Source organism: Trifolium pratense, linkage group LG3, assembly GCF_020283565.1.
Source record: "Trifolium pratense cultivar HEN17-A07 linkage group LG3, ARS_RC_1.1, whole genome shotgun sequence".
NCBI classification, from domain to species: domain Eukaryota; kingdom Viridiplantae; phylum Streptophyta; class Magnoliopsida; order Fabales; family Fabaceae; genus Trifolium; species Trifolium pratense.
This window is the reverse complement of record NC_060061.1, coordinates 25369320-25393255: the sequence shown is the minus strand read 5'-3', so window position 1 is coordinate 25393255 and position 23936 is coordinate 25369320. Positions and strand designations below refer to the sequence as shown.

Below are 23936 nucleotides of genomic sequence, written 5' to 3'. Positions count from 1 at the left end.
CAAAATTTGTATGATAGAAAAATTTAATATCAGACCATTTTAATTTAGCATATGACAGATGCAATTGTTTCCCCCAACGTTGGAATTTAGCCTCTTATACCAATTTTGTTGCAGACTAATAGAAATAATAAACAATTCCGGTCACTTCCCATACAGACTATAGAAAAAATAAACAATTTCAGTCAACTTATTCTAAGCTGAAAATTATCTCCATTAACACACTCACACACACACACACACACACACACACACACACACACACACACAGAGAGAGAGAGAGAGAGAGGATAATAACTTATAAGTTCTAATATTGTTAAAGCTAAGCAATATCATCTTTCGAATTAACACGCACATTTCTACAAAACAGGTCCTCCAAAGAACAATGACAATCAATAACCCTCTAAGAATTAATAAGCGAAAACAAGAATATTTAACACCAGAGAAATCCCGGCCATATGGATAAAAAACTATCAAATGATTACTATTTATCTACTCGATAAAGTTAATTTGGACTTTTCTCTCCATATGATAAATTATTATTATTATATATTATATATAATAATAAGATCAGGTGTAAATTTACCTTGGAATAAATCAAACCACCATAAATGTCCCCCACAAGCATGTCAATACTTTTATTATCTTCTTTTTGGCTCAGCTGAAACAACTCATCAAAGCTGGAATTCATTTAAGCAAAACACCTTGTCAATAGTTTAAATATAACCATAGATCAAGATGATAGCATGTCTCATTAAAATGACCTCATGCACTTTGTAAAAATTCTTCTCAAGCCCGAATAAGTCCCACTAACCCTCTCAAACAGAATGTATCATAAAATATCAATCTTTGTCATACATTGTTCAAAGAGATCTGTACTGAAATTAGGAAACATGAAAAATGTACCTTGACCATACTATCACCAGATCTAACAGTTAAATATAAACAAAAACCAAATAACTAACAAGATCCTCATTAATATGTAAAACCAAGTAACTAACAACACATCAAGGAAAATAAGTACCACATATCATCACTGTATAATTCTTATTCCTCACAACCAACACACCACTTTATGAAGAACAACAATACAAACAAAGAACAATGAAATTGTGAATCCAAAAAACAATGTCTAAACCCTACCTCAGGGAAGAATGCACAAAGAAATTGAAGTGCAGATGGAAGTTTATATTCTGCAATACCTGTGGTACAATGATTAACAAAAGTGTAAAAAACGCAACAACAACAACAACAATAATGAAATTTAGGGATTTGGGGAGTGAATGATTTAGGGATTTTGCGTGAGGGGAATGAAATTTTGAAAACCCTAAATTGCGATGTAGGAAGGAGACGCCACCATAGCAAAGGAACATGGTGACAGATGAATCACCGAGAAATCGTAACCCTAAATTGAGATTTAGTGGATTGAAAAACGGTGAACGGCGGAGGGAGTTAACTAGGGTTAAAGAAACATAACAATGAAGAGGTTGAAGGAAAGAGGTGCGTGCGGGCGAAGAAGGAAAAGAAAGAAGCGAAAGATGAGTTTGGTTAACGAGGTGGAAAATGAGCAAATAAATGAAGTGAATGGAAGAAGGTGAGAGAGTATATATAAATTGGAGAGAATAGGGTTTTGTTTTATGTTTGGGAGAGAGAAGAGAAGAGAACCGAGAGACTACAAAGTGCCGTTGGGATGTGTTGTTTTGTTTGTGTGAATTTGAAATCGAGAGAAATTGTTTGATTAAACGGCCAAATATCTTCCAGAAATTTGAAAATTTGTCAAATACCCTAAAAATTTGAAAATATGCAAATACTCGAAATTTGATTGATTTTTTAAAATTTTAGGGGTATTTGTCTATTTCCAAATTTTATGGGATATTTGACGAATTTTAAAATTTCAAGAGATATTTGACAGTTTACTTGAAATTGTTTATAATTTTTTTTTTTTGAAAATGCTAAACAAAAATTCTGTCTTGAGTTACGTTCATTCAATATCTTAAAAGTATAAAATTGTCTTTTCAATATTACAAATTTTATTTTATTTTTTAGTATGACTTTTTTTTACACAATTGTTTATAAAGAATTTGAGAGAAAACGAAATGGGGATTTGGAAGGTGAACCACAACCTTGAATTTGCACCTTTGGAGTCTATTTGTGAATTTTGTTGTTATTTGATTGTCATATTAACTTTGTATGTTTATTTGTAGGAGAATTTATTTTCTTTTCCCGTTTCTTGAATTTGTAGTGAGTGCGTAGAATCGAGTTTGCATTTTAAACAGTGAACTTGTTTGCGATAAAAAAAGTCCTTCAGTTAAATTGTGTTGACATATGGCCAATTTTTATTCGTCACGTATGTGGCTGTGACATAACATCCACCAATCACAAGTCTCGGTGGATTCTATAAAAGGTGACCATTGTGTAAAAAAATTTCAAGTTTAAAAGTTGTGCTGGGATTATATATCATTAACTACTCAATCAATGTAAAGTTATGATCGATTATGTACGTCATGCCATATGTTTCAAAATATGTTTACACCTATCGCTCGGCGTATATTTCCATATCCGACAAATGGCGAGTGATTCATTGTACATATTAACTTTTGATGTCTTGCTCAGTTAATCAATACAACAATAGTGTTGTGACTGTGAGATGCCTAACAATCAAAGTCACGGTTGATTTTATTCCCATTTCATCATATAAAACGTCTTTCTCAAGAACTTTCTAAATCAAGATATAGATTTCAAAGTTAAAAACCGAAAAACATTAAACACGAGAATAAATCATGAACATACTTAAACATATATATATAACAAGTCAGATAAAAAATTTACATCTAACCAACCTAATCCTAACACAAAATGGGAGTTTAACTACTCATTGTCATGGTAACTAAAGTAAAGGAAAAGAAAATGTGAAGAGAAACATACAAGGCTTGGAAATTAACCTCTAATGATCTCCAATTGTGAACATCAAGCTTCTCCTACCTCTCACTCTCTGTTTCGCTCTATATGTTACAAAAAAGATGTAACACCCCCTTTTCAGAGACTGAAAAGAAGAGCGTCACAGTTCTCTACCCAAATTTAAATGCTTAAATACAAGCAAATAAAATTATGCTGGTTTATTTTTGGTAAAGAAAAAGTAATAAGTGAGAAATGTTCTCGAATATAAGTACTATTATTTTTATTTAAGAAAGTTTTCAAAATTCTCTTTATATAAATTTAAAGTAAGCCCATAAATAATATGCATCACTTATATCAAACAATCATCTAGTAATTTTGCTCAAAGGATTTTCAAATATAAAACATTTCAGTTCACATAAGTATCGTACAATTTTTCAATTTAAAATGATAAAAAGATAAATTCCTACAAAAGACTCTAACCCACAAATAATCACGAGCTGGTCAAACACCACATATGCCTGTCATCCAGTCCAATGACATCATCAATACATATTAGAGAGATCTTTCTCTTCGGACTCCAAAGATAAACTAGATCACTAATCAACACTAACGGTCCTTGTATTATAATTAATGTCTCTCCCAATCACGTTTTCCTTTTCTCCATGAACTTCAACTTGAGGCCTTAGAATCCTGCACTAACTGTTGTAAGGGGTGAATCACTCGTACACAAGTTACCATCGTGATGATGTCACAAGGCTACACTTAATATTATACAAGTATATACATTTTTATTTAATAGTATATATACATACCTGAGTATCTAATCATGTAAATAAATAGAATCAAGTAGTCAAATAGTCACGTATAGTCAAATAGTCACAAAAATATGAATTGCACAAAACATTATATCAATATCACCATTCAACAATTAGTCAAAAACAAAGATAATCAAATATATTCAATATATCAATCATCAAATATATCAAACATCGAAATTTAATCATTTAAAATGTATATAAAATTCAATCATAATTCTTCACTCAAAGTTAGTCTTCTAATTTGGTTAGTATTATCTTTATTCAACCTACTCCATGGAGACCTCTATTATGAGCGTAAGGCCGTTTCAACTGCCATAACATGGTCGTTTGCAAATCAACATATATCAAATATGTCTCAACCATTCTGGCCCGAGCGCTACACCTTATTATAGATAGTCCTGCACAGTCAGGTTTCACCACATCGGGTTGTATGATTTCCTCCAGTCAGAGTGGCTATCTCTGACTATTGGTAGGACTTCAAAACGCCGGTGATCCCCATTAGGTCTTGAGGCGACCCAGCCGAACCTATCCTCAGTCTTACATACATTACCGTACTGTAAGAAACACCCTGTTTTGCTCTTCACATATCAAAGGTGATTAATTATTTAACTCTTCAACTTAATTTGTCTTTGTCAATATCTAACTTAGACATATTAATCCTCAAAACTCACCATACAACTTATGAGAGTTAACCTCAATTTTTCACCATAACACTCAAACACATGAACATTTTCAAATCATATATTGCAGAAGATTTATTCACGCATATAATCAAACTAAAATCAATCACTCATCATTTAACATTTTGCATATACCTTAATGAATATAAATTACTATATAAAGTACACAACACCCCTAGTTATAACTAATAATATATATACAAGTAACACATTTCTTGTGCTCATCGAAACTTATTATTAGCGATTCCCCTTACCTCAGAGCTTTCCAAAATAACTTGAACGATCACCTTCTTCTATGATACCTATTCACTCATCAAAACAACTATCTCTTAACTAACTATCATTGTTACTAATGTATTAAATGGAAATTATTCAAAAACTGGAACTGTAATATTAATTAAGAAAAATGCATCTCATTTTGTTTCTAATGTAGATACCTACGTGCATATTCTTGTTTATCAAGGGACCAAATACTTGATATTTTAACTCATCATTTTAATCTCAATAATCCCAATGTTATTCCATTTCGTTTTCCTTTCTTTCTTTCATTTTTATTATTTCTTTTTCTTTTCTAAAACTTAAATGGCTTAGCTAAAACTTAAAAGAAATAGTACAAAGTAGTAAACATGAGTCAAATGTCAAAACTAAAACAAAGAAATATGGACAACCAGTGACTAATATACTTGATTAAGTATGTTTCTTAAATTTTGAAAGAAAGATGTTTAACTTTACATAAGTTAATTGGTTAAGCTAAAACTAGAAGGAATGAAAAACTAGTGACATAATCAACATTTGCATAAGTATCATGACTCTGTTTTAGAAGTTTAAAACACAAGGAACAAAAGAACCTAAACTTAAAAGCTATTGAAAATAAGGTAGAGTAATTAAAGGTTTTAAAATGAATAAAAGATACTTGGTTTTCTAATCACAAGACTTGAATAAAAGTAAAACAATGAAACTTTCATCTTTTATTGTGTTACATGATCATGGTGAGAATTAGACAAAGGCTTTGTTACTACCTAACTAACTAAAACTAACTGACAATAAAAGAAAACATTGGTTTATCTACTAAACTTTAACGAAAAAAAAAAGAGTATAAGAAGAATGAAAAGAAAGAAGAGATTCAAACCTTAATTGAAATTCCTAGCTTTTTGTGAGTGTGAGAGTGATAATTGTGTGTAAAAAGTGAAGAGAGCAGCTTTGCTCCTTTTCCTGAGGCTCCTTTTTGTCCTTTTCTTTTCATAGATTGAAGACATATGGCAATAATAAATCTAATGGTTGGATATTAAAAACACAAATTAAAGAATGAAAGCCGCAATCTCACTGTATTGTCTCTCCATCTTCTTGATTCATTATCCTGCTAACCTCGGCATCAGCCACCGCCGGCGATTCCCCTTTCCGGCAAACAAGCGGCGACTATCCTGTTGAGAAGCTTCTGGAGCCTTTCACAAATCAAACAAAAAAATCACACAAATTTCAAACTCCACCCATGAGATGTTTGATTTCCTCAAAAAAATAAGCTTTCTTCGATTCCAAAATCAATCTCTTTCCTCAAACTTATCCCCACTGTTTTATTTTCTAGATATATGTTGTTAGAATTTGAGTTGTTTGATTTATAGATCTGGTTTGTATAGTTTTTCCTTCAATTCCTTCACATCCTCTCTTTATGTTTCGTGAGTTTTCTGGGCTTGATGAACCATTGTTCTACCTATGGCGTTGCCGGCGGTGGCTGCAGCGGAGGTTAGCGGGATGATGAATGAAGAAGATGGAGAGACACACTGATTGCGCGCTTTCCTTCTTTAATTTGTGTTGTTTTTAATTTTTAATTATTTAATATAGTCTTTAATTTCCAACCATCAGATTTATTATTGCCACATGTCTTCAATCTATGAAAAGAAAAGGAGAAAAAGGAGCCTTAGGAAAAGGAGCAAAGCTGCTCTCAAAAGTGAATGTTAAGACCCTATTTATAGATTTCTAATTCTACTGCTACATGGTAAATTCTCAGTCCACGTTTTCACTTTCGATTTGTGAAGAAAAATTAGCCACATTGTAGGTGTATTTCTTATCTTAAAATTAAATGCATGCTTATCTCTTAATCTTTCATTTTATTTTTCATTTAATTTTAATAACATTTTTACCTAGATATTTTTGTGATCTCAAAAATATTTTTCTTTTATTTTTCTGAGATATAAATTTCTACCGTCGAGTTAACCACTGTCCGAAATTCGGTAGAATTTTAAGCCCAAACTTTTATCATAGCCTACTAAAATATTTCATAATTGATAACTAAAATTACTTTTTTTAAATTCACAGTCTAGAGAATATATTAATCATCAGTCTACACAAGGTAAAAATACTATCAAAGCACACCTAAAATAATTCGAAAATATTAGGATATCACAATGACATATTTTTATAAACTATTTATTTTTAAGGGTGTATACTTTTACACTACCAGTTCTGAAATTTAAACCATAGCTTACATCAAATTAATAGATTAGATTTATAGATTTTCTTTATCTAAAATTCATTTTCAAGAAAATAATTACTTAAACATTCTCATACTTTAGACACGTAACTAGGACTAACATGGTATTGATTACTCATTGAATGTATTATTTTCACAAACTATTATAAAAATATAACTAAATCATCAAATTTATTTTATAAAAATACTTAAATTAATAATATAATGAAAATACTAGTTTATAAAATTTGGGGTGTTACAAAAGATATCTAAAAAAAAATGTTTTAAAAGCTATTTATACAAGTTGGGAAAATATAAGCTCGCCATATGACTTGCCATGCGACCTGAGCTTTATTCATCAGAAGAAAAGCGCCACATCGGCAAAAGTGCACAGATCCGCCTTTGGTCGTGAGGTGACTAGATTGGTTCCGGGCGACCTACCTGAATCTTCAAAATTGATGCTCCGTATTTGCGCTGACCTTCACCTCACTATTGATCGTTTGACGAGCTACATTGGCATGAAAATTTTGGACCTCCCTAGAACTGATCGCCTTGAGCTAAGCTCATTGAGACTAATTATCTATTATTAGCACATGATATCCACCTACCAAACTTCAAAATAATTAATTCATAGCACATATGTATTAAAGCGAAGACATTAACAATAAATTGATCCAAGTAATATCTTGAGCCTCTTATACACGTGGTTAAAAAATTCAATTTATTACTTCCACATATAAATGGGTTGGGACGGGAGAATACAATTCCACATCCTCGACTGATCGCCCAAAAAGTGAAATGAACGAATCGTCCAAAAAATAGTAAATATACAAAAAAAATAAACTACATAATACTCCTTTTTTTAATAGACGAAATGACAAAGTCATTAAAAACTTACAAATACAAAATGGAGTGACCGATGTTCTAACCTCGATCCTGACATTCGACACTAACAATTTCGGCATTTTTGCCGGTTGAACTAAGATTTGTAGAACATAATACTCCCTTTGACATATACAAGACAGAACAGTACAAGACAGAACAACACAACACATGACAGAACAGCACAGAACAAACTTTTGGGATATTGAACATTTTTTTGTCTTATACGATATTTTGTTAATAAAATGGTATTTTGACATTTTAGACAACTTGTACTACGGACAAAAAGTTGTGCTGTGGTTTAGTGAGGTACAAAAAATTCTGTTTTTGTCCTGTCCATTGCTTCCCAGTTTGTCCAGTTCCTGAAACAGTTTTACAATCAAACACAGTACAACTACAATTGTCCTGTCCAGTCCCTTATTTTTAGCGAATCAAACGGATAAACAACAACAATTTAATTTGAAATCCTTGTTTTTATATTTATTCTTTTATGTCGGAGAGTGTAATTTCCTTATGGTTTAGTGGGTCCCACCCGTTCCGTGACGCTAGTGGTCTCCGTTCACTCACATTTGCACTATAAATATATCCCAACATTTGTTTCTCTTCTCCACGAAACTCTCACTTTCAATTTTTCCGTTTCAGTTTCACTTTTTGGAGCGTTTCAGTTTCGCAGAAACTAAATTATAACCATGAATACTCTCATCCGATCCACTCTCAGAACCAAGGCATGTGTTTTTTTCCTTCTCATTTCTTCAATTTTCTCACTTAAATCTGCTTGAACTTATGGATTTGATTCATGTTCCATGAAAATATTTTGATCTAGTTTAATCCAACTCTTAATCGCTCATTATTTAATTACCTTTTTTGGACATGTCATTGCAACTAAAACTAATGAGCGAACACGAATTACAACTTTATGAAATCGAGTAATATAATATTCAAGCTTAGATGGAAATGGAAATCCCCTGCAACTGTGATCGGGGAGGTACCGTAACCACCTGTTGTCAGAACTGACCCCATACCAGATTAGGCGGTTAGTGAGCCTGATACCGGTGGAAAAAAGTGGAAATCCACTAATCAATCCCTTACCGTTGGAATTTTTAGAATATATTAGGTGAATGAATGTTAATCACCCATAAGAAAGAGAGAAATGGAGAGATATGATGATTGATGAGACATGCAATGTTTGGTATCATGGTGAATATGCTAAAATCTCGGTGGATTTTGCGGAAGCTACATAGTGTAGCTTTTGAATATGCTAAAATCTCAGTGTGATTCGATTGACATATCCACCGTGAAAGAAAAACAAAAGGGATGATCTGTCTCATGCTTTTAGATTTTGTGTATTTCATTGTTCCTTCTTTTTTTTAAAAGCCATAACGAAAATTTCATTATCACTGAAATAAGTTTAAAATAAAAAAGTTGGGGTATTTTGAAGGTGTTGTAAGAAGCAATTTAGGGGATGTTTGGATTTGACTTATTTTTGAACTCATGCAAATAAATAAAGTTTCATGTTAATTCATAAGTTTTCGCTAACAAAAATTGGATCTTTATAACCTGTTTTCTCATAAACTACATTGAAAAACTTATAATAATGCATAAAAGGTTATTTATTTGCATAAGTTGTTTCGCATAAGCTAAAAAATAAGTCAATCCAAATGGGCTCTTAGTAATTTTTGAAGCTTTTGAATATGTTGTTTAGACCTTTAATTTTTTTTCTTTCTTCTTACTATGTTTTTTTGTTTAATTTCTATTTACAGAAAGCTGAAGCTTTCGTATGTGCAGCGGTTCCCTTATGGTGTAGATCAAACACTACAAAATCTTCTTTGCCAACAGATAATTCAACTTCTGATGCGAAAACTGGCCAAGGGTATGTATATGATGGTTCTTCTTTGCTAGCATGTGATCAGTTTTCAGAATTGAATATAGCACTACCTTCAAATTATCTAATTTGGCACCTTTTAACTCGATAAGTTTGATATAATTACCATGTGTAAATCTGCTGAAATATTTTGATTATTTCAGGTTCAAGGGCCATGCTATGCTTGCCCCTTTCACACCTGGGTGGCAGACTACCGATTTGGATCCTTTGATTATTGAAAAGTCCGAGGTGTACTTCCATGCTATGTTTCTTTGATTTTATAGTATTACTTGAATTAATATATGTTACTAAATCAAGTTTAACTTTGTTTTTATTCAAAAGATAACTAGTGTTTTTGTGTGATACTTTCCTGATTAATGAATCCAGGGAAGCTATGTATATGACATTAATGGGAAGAAATATCTTGACTCACTTGCTGGTCTATGGTGCACTGCTTTAGGTATATATGATTTTTATTTCTGCTTATTTATTTATCTCTCTCCCTGAGCTTTGATATCTCTGATTTCCTTTTTTATCATTTCATAATGACATATATCTTTGGTTCATGTTCTCAATCCATCTTTAGCAGCAAGGGTGCATTAAAGTTAAACTCTAACTAATAAACTCTATGGTGCAATAAATTCTTGGCCAGACTTTAATTACCTCGCGGCCGAACTCTGGATTACCGGATCCCCATTCCCCCGGGAAGTGGGAACCAGAGGGTTAATACTAGTGTATACTAATTTTAAGTTCATTAATCAGGATGACTTGCAAGGTCACGGGGTGTGTTTCACTTGCTGTGTTGATTTGAGGTAGGTTTGTGGTTGAATTGTGTAAAGGTCCGGTATTTTTATACTTCTGGTAGCTTGTGCTGAGCAACGATAGAAGTATTTTAAACTGTGGTTTCGATATAATAAAAGAAAGATATTGTCAGTTTGATAAGAACTAGATTTGAGAGAAGGAAACAAAAGAATTCCCTATTGGAATTGAATGAATGAACTACACTGAAGTGGTCTAGAGACCTTAACTCTGCTTTCTCTAGTCCACAAATTTCACTTTCTGGTGTCTTTAATTCTACTTGCTTACTAACTGCTAGGTTTTTTGAGAAGAAACACACGCAAAAAGGGAATTCTTCGTACCTGGTATTTATACACAAGAGAGACTCTACTCTCTGCACACCGGTAATCTAGTCAAATAAACAAAATAAATCCTAACCTCCGAGCTACACTTGGGCATCCTTATATAGACCTCCAAAGTTACAAAAGGATAACTACCAACTAACACCCTAACTAAACCTAACTACCACAAGGGCTACAAAAGCTTAATTCCTAAACTAACTCAAACAACTAAAACAGCAACTAACTAAATAATGGAAACACATAGTTAATTAGTACCACTTTTGTTCATTCTTCTGCTATATACTTTAAAAGCTGGAACTGTGGGAGTGTTATTCCTAACACAAACACAGAGGTGTAATCCTTTATTTCTCCTTACATACACAATATTGCTGTGTCTCAGATGTATTTGGTTAGATTTCTGTTAGATAATTGTAGAATATTTATATTTATGTTGTCTTGTTAAAATTAACAAAAATGACCAATGTGCAAGCCTAGACACTCAACATTACCCAAATATTATCTGTTTCAACACATTATATTAACATAGGAAAGTTATTGCAAATGTAAACTAGGTTTTTGTGAAAGGAAGGGATTTACTTTGACAGCAAATGCATGCATTTTATTTTGCAGGGGGAAGTGAGCAGCGCCTTGTTGATGCTGCAAATGCACAATTGAAGAAGTTGCCATTTTACCATTCCTTTTGGAATCGAACCACAAAACCTACATTGGTATTCACATCAATCTATTATAGCTTACTCAAACATTATTTTATGCTTGCTTATTTTTCTTATTTATAATTATAATTTATAATTTGCTTTTGCATTATTTATTTCTTTCATTTGCTGTTCCCTTTTGTACAAGAGATCCTCCACATTAGCCACAAGGCAAGATAAAATTAATAATGAATTTCATTGGAGGAAATGTCTGGCTAAAACCAATTGGAAGAAGATGCACAATCTAGCCTTAGGTAGTTCATGCATGCATGGAGAATGACTTAACGAAGCCCCACTAAGGAGTACAGGCTTGTTTGTTCAAGCTTGAAAAACAAGTAATTTTATAATATAACTTTACTGTAGCTTCTTTTTAGAAGCTATTATTTTTTAACTTTCAAGAAAGCACTAAAATAAAACATCTTTATTTGAATGAGGTTTTTGCTCTTTCTTGTTATTGAAAAACATATAATTATTATACTTTTCTTTAAATATACATCCTAAAATTGAAAAAAAAATAAATTAATAGTAACAATGAATGGACTGTACATCATGAGTATCAAAACTTCTCTAGTATTGAAGCTATTTTATCAATTAATTGTTGGAATTTATGTTTGAACAAAAACTTCTTGAAGATGTATGTAATTTGGACAAAAGCTTCTTAATATGAGCGATAAAGTAGATTGCATATGAAGATTTATCCTGGTTCACAGTGCTTTACAATGTTCCAAAGTTGATGGTAGGTGTTAAAATTATCTACATGTGACATTAAAATTTTCAGAGAGGAAAATGTATTTTTGTAGATCTTTCATAGTTGTTGTCACTACCAACATGGTTGCTTAAATTCTAATGAACTAAGTGTAACTCTTTTTATATCTCAATGGAGAGTATAATTTTTCAATTAGATGGAAGCCTCTTGTAAATTCAGGGTAATAATTCTTTCGATACATCAGCAGTGGAATATATCTTACACCGAACCTGGCCATAGCGGGAAGTGGATTTTACCCTTTTAGTTGTGGGACCTTCTAGGTGCCTTTCACTGCAAAAAATCAATTACATTCTTCTCTTGTACACAATTGATGTTGAATTATTTGATTTCCATTTTGATTTTTTAATAATATATATTTCCACATACAGGATCTAGCCAAGGAACTGCTAGAATTTTTTACAGCCAGAAAAATGGCTAAAGCTTTTTTTGTTAATAGTGGATCAGAAGCCAACGACACTCAGGTGTGTTAGATTAATAAGCCTCTTATTTGTTAGTGTCTCATGTTTTCTCCTATAAAGTTTAATTACACTGTAAGATTGATGTTTCAAATCAAATGTATTTACTTTCTCTGCAAAATAGAAGCTTAGCATCAAAACTATAAACTCGAAAACATATACCGCATACAACATATATTGAAGTACACTGTTTATGTAGAATAAATTTTAGCTATATTTCACCTTAATATATATCTTTTCTCACAGGTCAAAATTGTATGGTATTATTACAATGCACTTGGAAAACCAAATAAGAAGAAATTCATAGCTCGGACTAAATCGTATGCATGACATCTCAATCAATTATGTTGTCTCTAATATATCTGAATAGTATGCATAATAGCTTATGTATTTCTGCATTTTGTCAGGTATCATGGTTCAACAACCATAGCAGCCAGTCTTTCAGGGTACCACGAACAACCAGTTTTTCCAGTAAACTTGTGCTTATGTTTACGTTATTTATAAATAATTCTTTATTCAATTATTTTGACAATGTGTATTTCAGTCTATCGCCTTTGCATCAAAAGTTTGATTTGCCAGCTCCTTTTGTTTTGCATACTGATTGTCCACACTACTGGCGGTATCATCTTCCAGGTTATTATTTAGATGGACATATTGTTTGATAATATGTTAGATATCTATCTTAAGGTATAAATATTATGCATGTTTATGACATCTCAGGTGAGACAGAGGAAGAATTTTCGACCAGATTGGCCAAGAATTTGGAGGAGCTAATTCTGAAAGAGGGTCCAGAGACGGTAATAATATATTAATATTCATGCAAAGTGTTTCCTTGTACCGGAATGTCAATGTTATCACTGACCTATACATTTTTTTGGGTTACAGATTGCTGCATTTATTGCGGAACCAGTGATGGGGGCTGGAGGTGTCATACTTCCACCAGCAACTTATTTTGATAAGGTATACTCAGCAAAGAGGCATAGGATTAGTGCTGCTAGATGTCCCTCTGATATCTACTAGTCACTATGATGTCTTATAATGCTCTTAATTTACCTAAAAATAAGTAATATGGGGCTTCTGCTTAAACTAGTAATTCTAATATCTGTTCCATTTTTTTTTATACAAGTATTACTAAGTATATATAAATAGGTGTATTTTTATGTAAACATCTCACTACTACCTATATAATAATTCATTGTTGACCGTAGTTTTGTTTTTATGATTTTTATTGTTTAAACTCTGAAAAAGCTTATAAAAGGTGGAATGAATTGAATAAAGTAGAGGATGATGAATATATGGAATGGGATGGAACTGATGCCATTTTCCACTTCTAAAAATTTCTTTGTAACATTTAATTCTTATGTAGATCCAAGCTGTTGTCAAGAAGTATGATATACTTTTTATTGCGGATGAGGTACTTCCTTGACTCTTCAAATATTATTGTATAAGATATCTTGTTTGGAGTTTTCAATTCTGCTTGCTGTCTTATATGGCTCCTTATGTTTTCTTTTGAAGGTGATTTGTGCCTTTGGGAGGCTTGGGACAATGTTTGGTTCGGACAAATATAACATTAAGCCAGATCTTGTTTCCTTGGCAAAGGTAAAATTAACAGCTCTAATTACAGATTTACATCTTCATAATTTTAGAAGTTTGCACTATGTTCCTAATTTTCTGTTTGACTTCTAGGCGCTCTCTTCTGGATACTTGCCAATTGGAGCTATCCTTGTGAGCCCAGAAATTGCAGAAGTAATACATTCACAAAGCAGCAAACTTGGTATAATGGTTCATTTCCATTTATTCAACACCTCATATTTTTTTTTTGACACAGATTCAACACCTCATCTTTAGAATTAGTATTTTTGACACATGCTTGCTTGTTTTAGGTTCATTTTCTCACGGGTTCACTTATTCTGGATCACCCGTGCCCTGTGCTGTTGCACTTGAAGCACTCAAAATCTACAAGTGTGTTCCTTTACTTTTACCATTTTAAAACTAATATGAAGCATATTATTTCATTGTTTAGCTATCGAATGTGATAATTCCTTATATTCACAGGGAGAGAAATATTGTTGCCGTTGTGAACAAGATAGCTCCAAGGTTCCAAGATGGCTTAAAAGCTTTTTCTGACAGTCCCATCATTGGAGAGGTTTATATTATTTGCTGGTTAATTTTCAGTTTGTGGTTGTTATAAATGCATGAAAAATGTGACACTTCTACATTTGCAGATACGGGGAACAGGCTTGATCCTAGCGACTGAGTTCGCTGACAACAAATCGCCCAATGATCCATTTCCTCCTGAATGGGGCAAGTTCAAGACTTATATTGCTCACCCATTCCTTTGCCCCATTAATTTATATATTATGAGTCGTTTAAGCAGCATACTATTTATATATGGCTATCATTTGATAAACAATTACAATCTGAGTGGGATATAAACATTAAGTGGGCTGCCTCCTTTCAAGTTTAGAGTCTATAAAAAATTGATAGATAAATTTGATTTTAGGTCTATAATGGCTCATTTTGCTGCTTTACTCTTCTTTATTGTGGTAAATCAGTTCAGTGGTTTAAACTTTGAACAGGCATGCTGTTTTCATGTGGATGTAGGCATATTTACCAGTTTGTTCTGATTCTGACACTTGATGTACAACATTACAGGAGTAGGTGCTTATTTCGGAGCACAATGTCAAAAGCGTGGGATGTTAGTTCGGGTAGCAGGAGATCTTATCATGATGTCTCCACCATTTATTATATCACCTGAAGAAGTTGATGAGGTAACTTCACAAACAAACTTCTGTTCTTGCCACTTCATAAAATTATCGAATATGACCGTGAAGAAACACACTTTTTCTGTTCAATCATCCATGGGTCTTTAGAGACCTCATTGTTGGGGAGATACATGCATGCATCCATACATACACACTCTTATCTAGATTGCAAAAATTTCAATGAAGGGACATACATATTCCTTTGTTTGAGTGGGCTTGCTTTAAAAATTATACATACATAGTGATTGAAAAAATATTGGCCACACCTTCAAACATACAAGTAGTTCTACTTCTGCTTATTCCCATCAAGGGAAAGTCTGTATTCTCAAACTGAATTGATTGCAACTGCCCAATTTATTTCACTAATTAATATGATAGCTCAAGGTTGTATTGACATTTGCTGTGTTTTTTTGAAGAGTTAGAAGTCCAATGTGTACTTCGTTATGTATTTCCTCTATAAATGAACATACATAAATATTAAAGTGGGGATATATCTTGGGACAATTTTTTTATCTCCCTCATTTTTATTGTGATTTATTAGACAATTTGTGTCATACGGTACTATAATGCAGACTTTATTATAAGTGAGATTTGTATTTCTTTTTTCCCCAGTTGATCAGCATTTATGGGAAAGCTTTAAGAGAGACAGAAAAGAGAGTCCAAGAGCTCAAGTCTCAACCCAAATTAGCTTGAGGAGATGATGATGATGATAAAAGAAAATACAGAAGACTGTGACAGTGATTGGGCAGGTTGCCCAGATTACCGCAAATCAATCACAGGTTTTACAATTTTTCTCGGCACTGCAGTCATCTCTTGTAAGTTCAAGAAAGAAACTGTTAGGGCCCGTTTGGTGCATAGAATAGGATAGAGACATGATATGTTAACGAGTTGGATAAGGATAGAACATGATAGCGGCAGGATAACACTTATCATATGTGTTTGATGCACACATGATAAAAACCAAGATATGATTGTTTTTTCCTTTCATGTGTTTGATACACACTTGATAGTAACACGACAAAATATATATCATATTTAAATCACAAAATTCTCATTGTAAAACAAATGCATTTTTTTTTATTTAAAAAATATTAACTTTTCATATATTAAAGATTACATTGGTACAATTAAACTGATATGAGCACTTGAATAACAATAATGAGAGCTAACCCACTCCCATACAATTTTACCACACCCTCACCAAATTAATACACCATTATGTAAACCAAGATCCTTGTGTTCAATTGGTGCAATCTGCAAGCATACCAGCCTTCATATAAAACCACACCTGCCCAGAATTCGATCATGTACAGCCAAAACATCGTTAAATTAAATTAAAGAATAGGACATTACATGTTCGATTCTAACAAAGACTTGTTAAAAAAACAGAGCATTATTCAGAGAAAAGAAGCTAGCTACGCGTGATTATGCAGTTGGTTCTCCTTGCTACCTGCCACCTTCAAGTTTATGGTCAATAAGCCGAACATGATTTCTTTGCTCCAGCTTAAGGGGGGCTGTTAGCATATGTCTTTTTTCCTATTTTTTAGTTAGTTGTTTTATGGTGATAAATCAGTTGTTATGTTGTTAGATTTTCTGTTAGGATTTCAACTGATTTTATGCCTTCTTTTTCTCTCTTAGGCATTCTCTTTGTTCTATAAGAGAAGTTCCTCTCTTTCGTGAAGCAATTTCGCATACACATGGAGCCAAAGATCAAGAGAAATGTCACCCGAATTTAAGTCATTTGGAGATTCTTAATGGCAACAGTTTACTCTACTTTTTTTTGAAGCATAATGCAGGAATACTTAGATATTTTTACTGGTCGTATAATTAATTATAATAGTTGGTCTGTCACATTCTCCCATGTATAGCCAATTAGATGTTTAAATTTTGTTATTTCTTACCAAATAAAAAAAAAATTATGTGTTCTTAATCTTATAGTAAATTGTCTAGTGTAATTTAATCGAAGAAAATAAACTCAATGTGTCGTTTAGTTGGTTACATTTGCAACATCACAGAGTTTAGACAGTTAGGGACTTTGTATAAAGAGAAATTCCTGTGAGACTGTTGTGTTGAGTTCGTAGAGATTTAGAAAATTTGACCTTTTTTATTTTTATTTTATACTGTATTTATTTTATAATTTTGAATAAAGTGAGTATGTTCCAACGTGAATTCAAATTATACAGAGGCAAAACGATGATTCAAAATGGACAAATTGGGACAAAGAATTGTGAACCCTTTTCCTTAAACTGCATGGTTTTGTACATCAAATCATGTGAACCAACAAATTCTATACAGGCAGCACGAGCTCTTTTTCTTGCGCAGGTTTCAAATTGGAACAAAGAATCGTTAATCCTTTTTCCTTAAACTGCACGGTTATCTGCATCAAATTATGTGAGCAAGCCAATTATATAAGAGAATTTCTTTTGCAACTTTACCCATTTTCTCGCGCTATATGAATTTATCAAAATACCCTTGTCCGCTACTTAGGAAGTGGATACTCCCCAAAGATACCTTGCTAATTTTTTTTTGGCTTAATTGTATATTTGGTCTCTTATGTTTATTTTAGGTTTCAAGTTCGTCATTTATGTGTTAACTAATAGATAGAGATATAGCTCAGTAAACATGGGAATAACTATCGCCTTTGGCTTAAACACGGCTACACTTCGCTCTTTTTAACTATCGCTAGTTTGTAGTCTCTGAAAGATGTCAGAATAGAAGAATTTAAGGGCTCGTTCTTCCCGGCTTCCACGCTCCAGCCTTTCCACCCACGAACAAGTTGACTTAGTCTAGTCGACCAGCTATACAGGAAGGGAAGGCTTGACACTACGAATAAGGTAGTTTACTAAGTCAAGAGGTGACTAGCGCTGTTAGTAACTTGAAACCTAAAATAAACATAAAGGAGTAAATAATTGTGTAAGATTTTACTTTTTTTTCCTGTAATAATTTTATAAATTTTTAAGATGGGTGATTCTGGGATTTGAAAGATATTACTTTTAATTATAAATAAAGTTTATTGCGGAGGCTCATCTTCCCTAAATGGCACCCTAATAGGAACCCACAAAAAATGATGGTTCAAGGGGCTAGGCTCACCAGGTGTTGTGGGCTGGAGGTGCAGCGGCCTGTAATCCCTCCACTATTAGGAGTAGGAGGTGTTCGCTGCTCTGTCAAACCAGCCTCACGCTGTACCCTCCTGTCTAAGACCCACAAGACTCGTGCCTTCGCTCAAGTCCCATGGCTCAACTCTCAACTTGGAGCGGGCAGGCCAACATGGTGCACAAACCAGCCCAACCTGTTAAGCCTAAGCCATGTTCCATCACCTTGTGCCCCCACTCGGGTCACAAGCTATCGCTACTCAACTCGGCGAACTTACTAGCATGTCAAGCCTTTATAAACACTTACTTGTGCCATATTCTAGCCGATGTGGGACTTAATGTATCCAAGATGGTGTAGTATTAAATTGGAACATGGTTTCTTAAATGTTGGTTCTCCCCAACTACTTTTGACATGTTATAACGTTTTAACAAAAAAAAATGTTATCATGGGAGATGAAATATCTTATAAAAAAAAATAGGATTTGAAATATGTAAGAATTACGGTTTTAAATCATAATGAAACCTTTTTTGAATTTCTCTCACTCTTATGGTCTCTTTTTTAGTTAACTCACGGCTATCTTTCCCGTGAAAAATTGGAAACTATATTTCACGAATCCATGAAATAATTTAATAAAAAAGTGACTAGACAAGTTCTTGAGGGAAACATGGCAAAAATGCATACAAAATGAATAAACTAATCATATTACTTCTGCATTCTCATGAGTAACAGTCCAGTTCTTTGGCGAATTATGTGTTCTTTGGCGAATTATGTGTGTTGTCCTTCCATAATCTGTAGTTGGCCCAAATGCATTCCTAAAAATAGCACTACAAAGGTTTAACATTTTAATTTGGATCATATCTCAACCACTCAAACATTTATGGAAGAAGGACCACTCAAACCAAACTGCAAATTTACCAAGATTTAGAAGCCAGCTCATGAAAAACTTATAGTAATTATTGTTTACCGATGAAGTTGTTATTCATTGCATAATGACAATATTAAATAAAAAGATTTCCACTTTGATTTGTTAAAAAAATTCATAAGCTGTAATTGAAAATGATTTCACTTGAACTGAACTAGCAATGGAACAAAAAATGAGAACACTTGGTAGGTAGCATTTAAAAAAACATGCTTTCACTATAATTAAGATATTTGTCAAGCATACTGAGTAGAAGACGAACACTAGTATAGAAACACTATAAGCCATCAAGCTGATTATCAAAACAACTTTTGTTGTGAATATTTTTAAATACTGTTACATAAAAGTGTATCTAACAGAACACTAGTAGACAAGAAGTTATAGCATAAGAGTCCCACATCGCATAGTCAAAAGAGCAACAGAGCCCATGTCAAATATAAAACCCGCAGCAAGGATGTATTTCAACTCATACCTTTCTCGGCCTTTTGGCTAAGATCAAGTGTAGTATCTGTTCTTATCAGTTTAATATCTGATATGTGGGCCAATGGTCCACGCGATATTAAATTTATTTCTTGAAGGGGATAGTCCACTAAAATAGCTTGCTATTGGGACTCTCATATGTCGCTTTTGTGTTGCACTACTGCAATTGCCTGACGCACCCCACCTGTAACACCCAAACCCATTATTTATATATTTCTATCTTTAGTAAAATCTTTTTCAAAATACGCAACGGAAAGTAATGTTTGATATTATAAAAGTTGTGGTTCGAGTATTACATTCTTCAATCAAAATAATACTAATGTTGTTAATTAGTAAAAATGCTTTATACAAAATAATCCTCTTTATCAAAAGGTATAGTTTTACAAATAAATATCAAAAGTTATAAAGACTCTATAGTCTAAATACAACCCTTTTTCCCGTGTCACAATCAGAGCAGAGCTTCACCAACGACTCGACATCGAATACCACAAAAACCTGTAAATCTGGACCCCCAACGGTCCAGCACATAACACATAAAAGAGAGTTAGATAACATACTCAAAATATACAAGTGTAAGTAAATGGTACTTAAACACTTCTTCAATAATCATGCATATATCATACATTCATACATATTCTTCAACAATCTACCATTCAATTATAAGTACATAAACACATATAATCGAATACCCACACAATCAATTATCACTTATCACAATTAGTCAAGTATGTGTCACATATCACTTACCACATAAATGTACACATAACCTAATGCATTCTAATGCGTCAACTTCATGCAATGTCACCCTAGACATATCTAATGCATGTGGTACCATCTTCTTTATTAGAGTATCTCACCTCTAATATCCTTCTTTATCAGATAAATATAATCCGATATACTTCTTTATTGGAATATCCAATATCCTATTTAATTCATGAATGCATGTATATGTTTTTCATGAATTCACTCACAGTTATATAGCATAAAGCTCTTCATTTACTATGTGGAACACTATCCAACATACTTCATCATTAAGATTTAACAAAACCTTAATATTCTTCATTTATACTTCATACATGATTAACAATCAATCAACGATTAGCAATGAGCATTATAAGCATCAACATGCATCAACAATCATGTAAGAATACCATTATCATGAAGAATAAGACACTGATTTGAAACTACATGCAAAGGAAGATAACAGATGAAAATTTGTGAGATTTGAAGTATTTTTCGCCTGGGGCGAAATATTTTCGCCTGGGGCGGAAAAATTGCTGAAGCAACTAGTTTGCTCTCTGTTCTGCCGTTTCAGGCGAAATTCTGGCGCCTGGGGCGAAACTGCTTGCGTTTTCTACACCAAATCACCCAAAATCCCATTTTTCATGTTATAAATCCCAAAAGAGTTTGTATTCAAGCATAACAAACATGGATAAACACAAAAGGACAGTTCATTTCTCAGATCTACATCATAAACATCGAAAAAGTAAAGATTGAACACTTTTTCATCAAAACTCTCAAGAACACAAAGTTCTTGAGTTTAATCTTTCATAAACTCGTTTTTTAACCATTAAATCCGTCCATTAATCATATTAAAAGCATGTTAAACATATTAAGAACCTTAGGAACGATTTCCATCAAGAAAATCCGTTCTAAGCTAAAACGAAAATGGGGTGGAGGAAGTTCGGGTGAGGAGAAATCGACATTCTCCCCTTCCTCGAGTCACCCACGAATATGAAATCTACTCTCTTACCTTAATCCGACGAAAGCTCAACGATTTCTCCTCGAATCCCTCCTCCAAGCTCTTGCCCTAGCTCTCCTCTTGCTCTCCCTTCTCTCTACTTCTCCCAAAAACAAGAAAGAATGAATTCTTTCTCTCTCTAAGGGCCTCATATAGCGCCCCCCACCTTAAGTCCAAGGCCCATTGGGCCTCAAGCCCAATAGCTTGGCCCAACTCGCGTTAACTCTCACTAACTCACGCGTTAACTAAAACTCTCGATAAATAACTTAAAGTTACTATCTTACTTAAAAACCACGTCACCAAATAATTAAACACTTAAATAGTGAATAATAAATTTGGGTCGTTACACCACCAATTCAAAATCAAAATTTCTCTCTTATTTTCTTTCTTCTTATTTTCTATTTACTTATTTTATTTACGCGTCTAATATTCCTTCATTTAACCTTACATGTGTTTATACACAAGTTTGTAAGGGTCGGTAGTCATGTCTAGTAAATGAAATAAAATTAAATTGCGGGGACGATTTTCATATTTATGAGCGTAAATGATTTTACATGAAAGGTTCAATTCATTACCAAAAAAAAAATACTCATTTCAATACTCATATATGACATAGAGTTTCTCCGCAAAGAGAGTATAAAATATTATAGTCAATAAGATATTACTTTTAATTATAAATAAAGTTTATTGTGGAGGCTCATCTTCCCTAAATGGCACCCCAATAGGAACCCACAAAAAATGATGGTTCAAGGGGCTAGGCTCACCAGGTGTTGTGGGCTGGAGGTGCAGCGGCCTGTAATCCCTCCACTGTTAGGAGTAGGAGGTGTTCGCTGCTCTGTGAAACCAGCCTCACGCTGTACCCTCCTGTCTAAGACCCACAAGACTCGTGCCTTCGCTCAAGTCCCATGGCTCAACTCTCAACTTTGAGCGGGCAGGCCAACATGGTGCACAAACCAGTCCAACATGTTAAGCCTAAGCCATGTTCCATCACCTTGTTGCCCCCACTCGAGTCACAAGCTACCGCTACTCAGCTCCGCGAACTTACTAGCATGTCAAGCCTTTATAAACACTTACTTGTGCCATATTCTAGCCGATGTGGGACTTAATGTATCCAAGATTGTGTAGTATTAAATTGGAACATGGTTTCTTAAATGTTGGTTCTCCCCAACTACTTTTGACATGTATTTTTTTAACAATCACTTTTGACATGTTATAACGTTTTAACAAAAAAAAATGTTTGTTTCAAAAAAAAAACAAAAAAAAATGTTAGCATGGGAGATGAAATATCTTATAAAAAAAAAGGATTTGAAATATGTAAGAATTACGGTTTTAACATCATAATGAAACCTTATTTGAATTTCTCTCACTCTTATGATCTCTTTTTTAGTTAACTCACGGCTATCTTTCCCGTGAAAAATTGGAAACTATATTTCACGAATGTATGAAATAATTTAATAAAAAAGTGACTAAACAAGTGTTTGAGGGAAACATGGCAAAAATGCATACACAAATGAATAAACTAATCATATCTTTTCTACATTCTCATGAGTAACAAGCCAGTTCTTTGGCGAATTATGTGCGTTGTCCTTCCATAATCTGCAGTTGGCCCAATTGCAGTCCTAAAAACAGCACTACAAAGGTTTAACATTTTAATTTGGATCATATCTCAACCACTCAAACATTTATGGAATAAGGACCACTCAAACCAAACTGCAAATTTACCAAGATTTAGAAGCCAGCTCATGAAAAACTTATAGAAATTAATGTTTACCGATGAAGTTGTTTTTTTTTTTTGAACAAGCTTACCGATGAAGTTGTTATTCATTGCATAATGACAATATTAAATAAAAAGATTTCCACTTTGATTTGTTAAAAAAATTCATAAGCTGTAATTGAAAATGATTTCACTTGAACTGAACTAGCAATGGAACAAAAAATGAGAAGACTTGGTAGGTAGCATTTAAAAAAACATGCTTTCACTATAATTAAGATATTTGTCAGGCATACTGACTAGAAGACGAGCACTAGTATAGAAACACTATAAGCCATTAAACTGATTATCAAAACAACTTTTGTTGTGAATATTTTTAAATAGTCAAATGCCAATGTCTTAAAGTGTTTTATCCCTCTTTTTTGGTGGTTTAATTACTGTTACATAAAAGTGTAGCTAACAGAACACTAGTAGACTAGAAGTTGTAGCATAAAAGTCGCACATCGCATAGTCAAAAGAGCAACAGAGCCCATGTCAAATATAAAACCCGCAGCAAGGATGTATTTCAACTC

General features: G+C 33.2%; 1 protein-coding gene, 1 long non-coding RNA gene and 1 other non-coding gene across 5 annotated transcripts; 2 read left to right on the top strand and 1 right to left on the bottom strand.

Annotated features, from left to right (window-relative positions):
- Positions 1–3142: 3142 nt before the first annotated feature.
- On the bottom strand, positions 3143–6248 carry LOC123917639. Its single transcript, XR_006812506.1, has 3 exons — positions 5523–6248; positions 4648–4695; positions 3143–3594 (listed from the first exon to the last, which is right to left on the bottom strand). It is a non-coding gene; the product is annotated as an uncharacterized LOC123917639 (long non-coding RNA).
- Positions 6249–8224: 1976 nt separating this feature from the next.
- On the top strand, positions 8225–17353 carry LOC123917638 (gamma aminobutyrate transaminase 1, mitochondrial-like). 3 transcript variants are annotated; one of them, XR_006812505.1, is made up of 20 exons: positions 8330–8467; positions 9503–9612; positions 9768–9852; positions 9991–10063; positions 11352–11449; positions 12569–12661; positions 12902–12975; positions 13063–13101; positions 13200–13288; positions 13376–13452; positions 13541–13615; positions 14022–14069; positions 14171–14254; positions 14342–14429; positions 14539–14617; positions 14711–14801; positions 14881–14959; positions 15311–15426; positions 16033–16199; positions 17059–17353. XR_006812505.1 is itself a non-coding variant. In XM_045969408.1 (19 exons), the coding sequence occupies exons 1-19, from the start codon at positions 8432–8434 to the stop codon at positions 16111–16113; spliced, it is 1515 nt and encodes a 504-aa protein (XP_045825364.1). In that variant the 5' UTR covers positions 8225–8431; the 3' UTR covers positions 16114–16468. The 3 variants fall into 3 exon arrangements, 1 of the variants encoding a protein (XP_045825364.1); XR_006812504.1 differs by having other exon boundaries at positions 16033–16235; XM_045969408.1 differs by lacking the exon at positions 17059–17353 and having other exon boundaries at positions 8225–8467; positions 16033–16468.
- Positions 17354–19900: 2547 nt separating this feature from the next.
- On the top strand, positions 19901–20096 carry LOC123919097. Its single transcript, XR_006813027.1, has one exon. It is a non-coding gene; the product is annotated as a U2 spliceosomal RNA (small nuclear RNA).
- The last annotated feature ends 3840 nt before the right edge of the window (positions 20097–23936 follow it).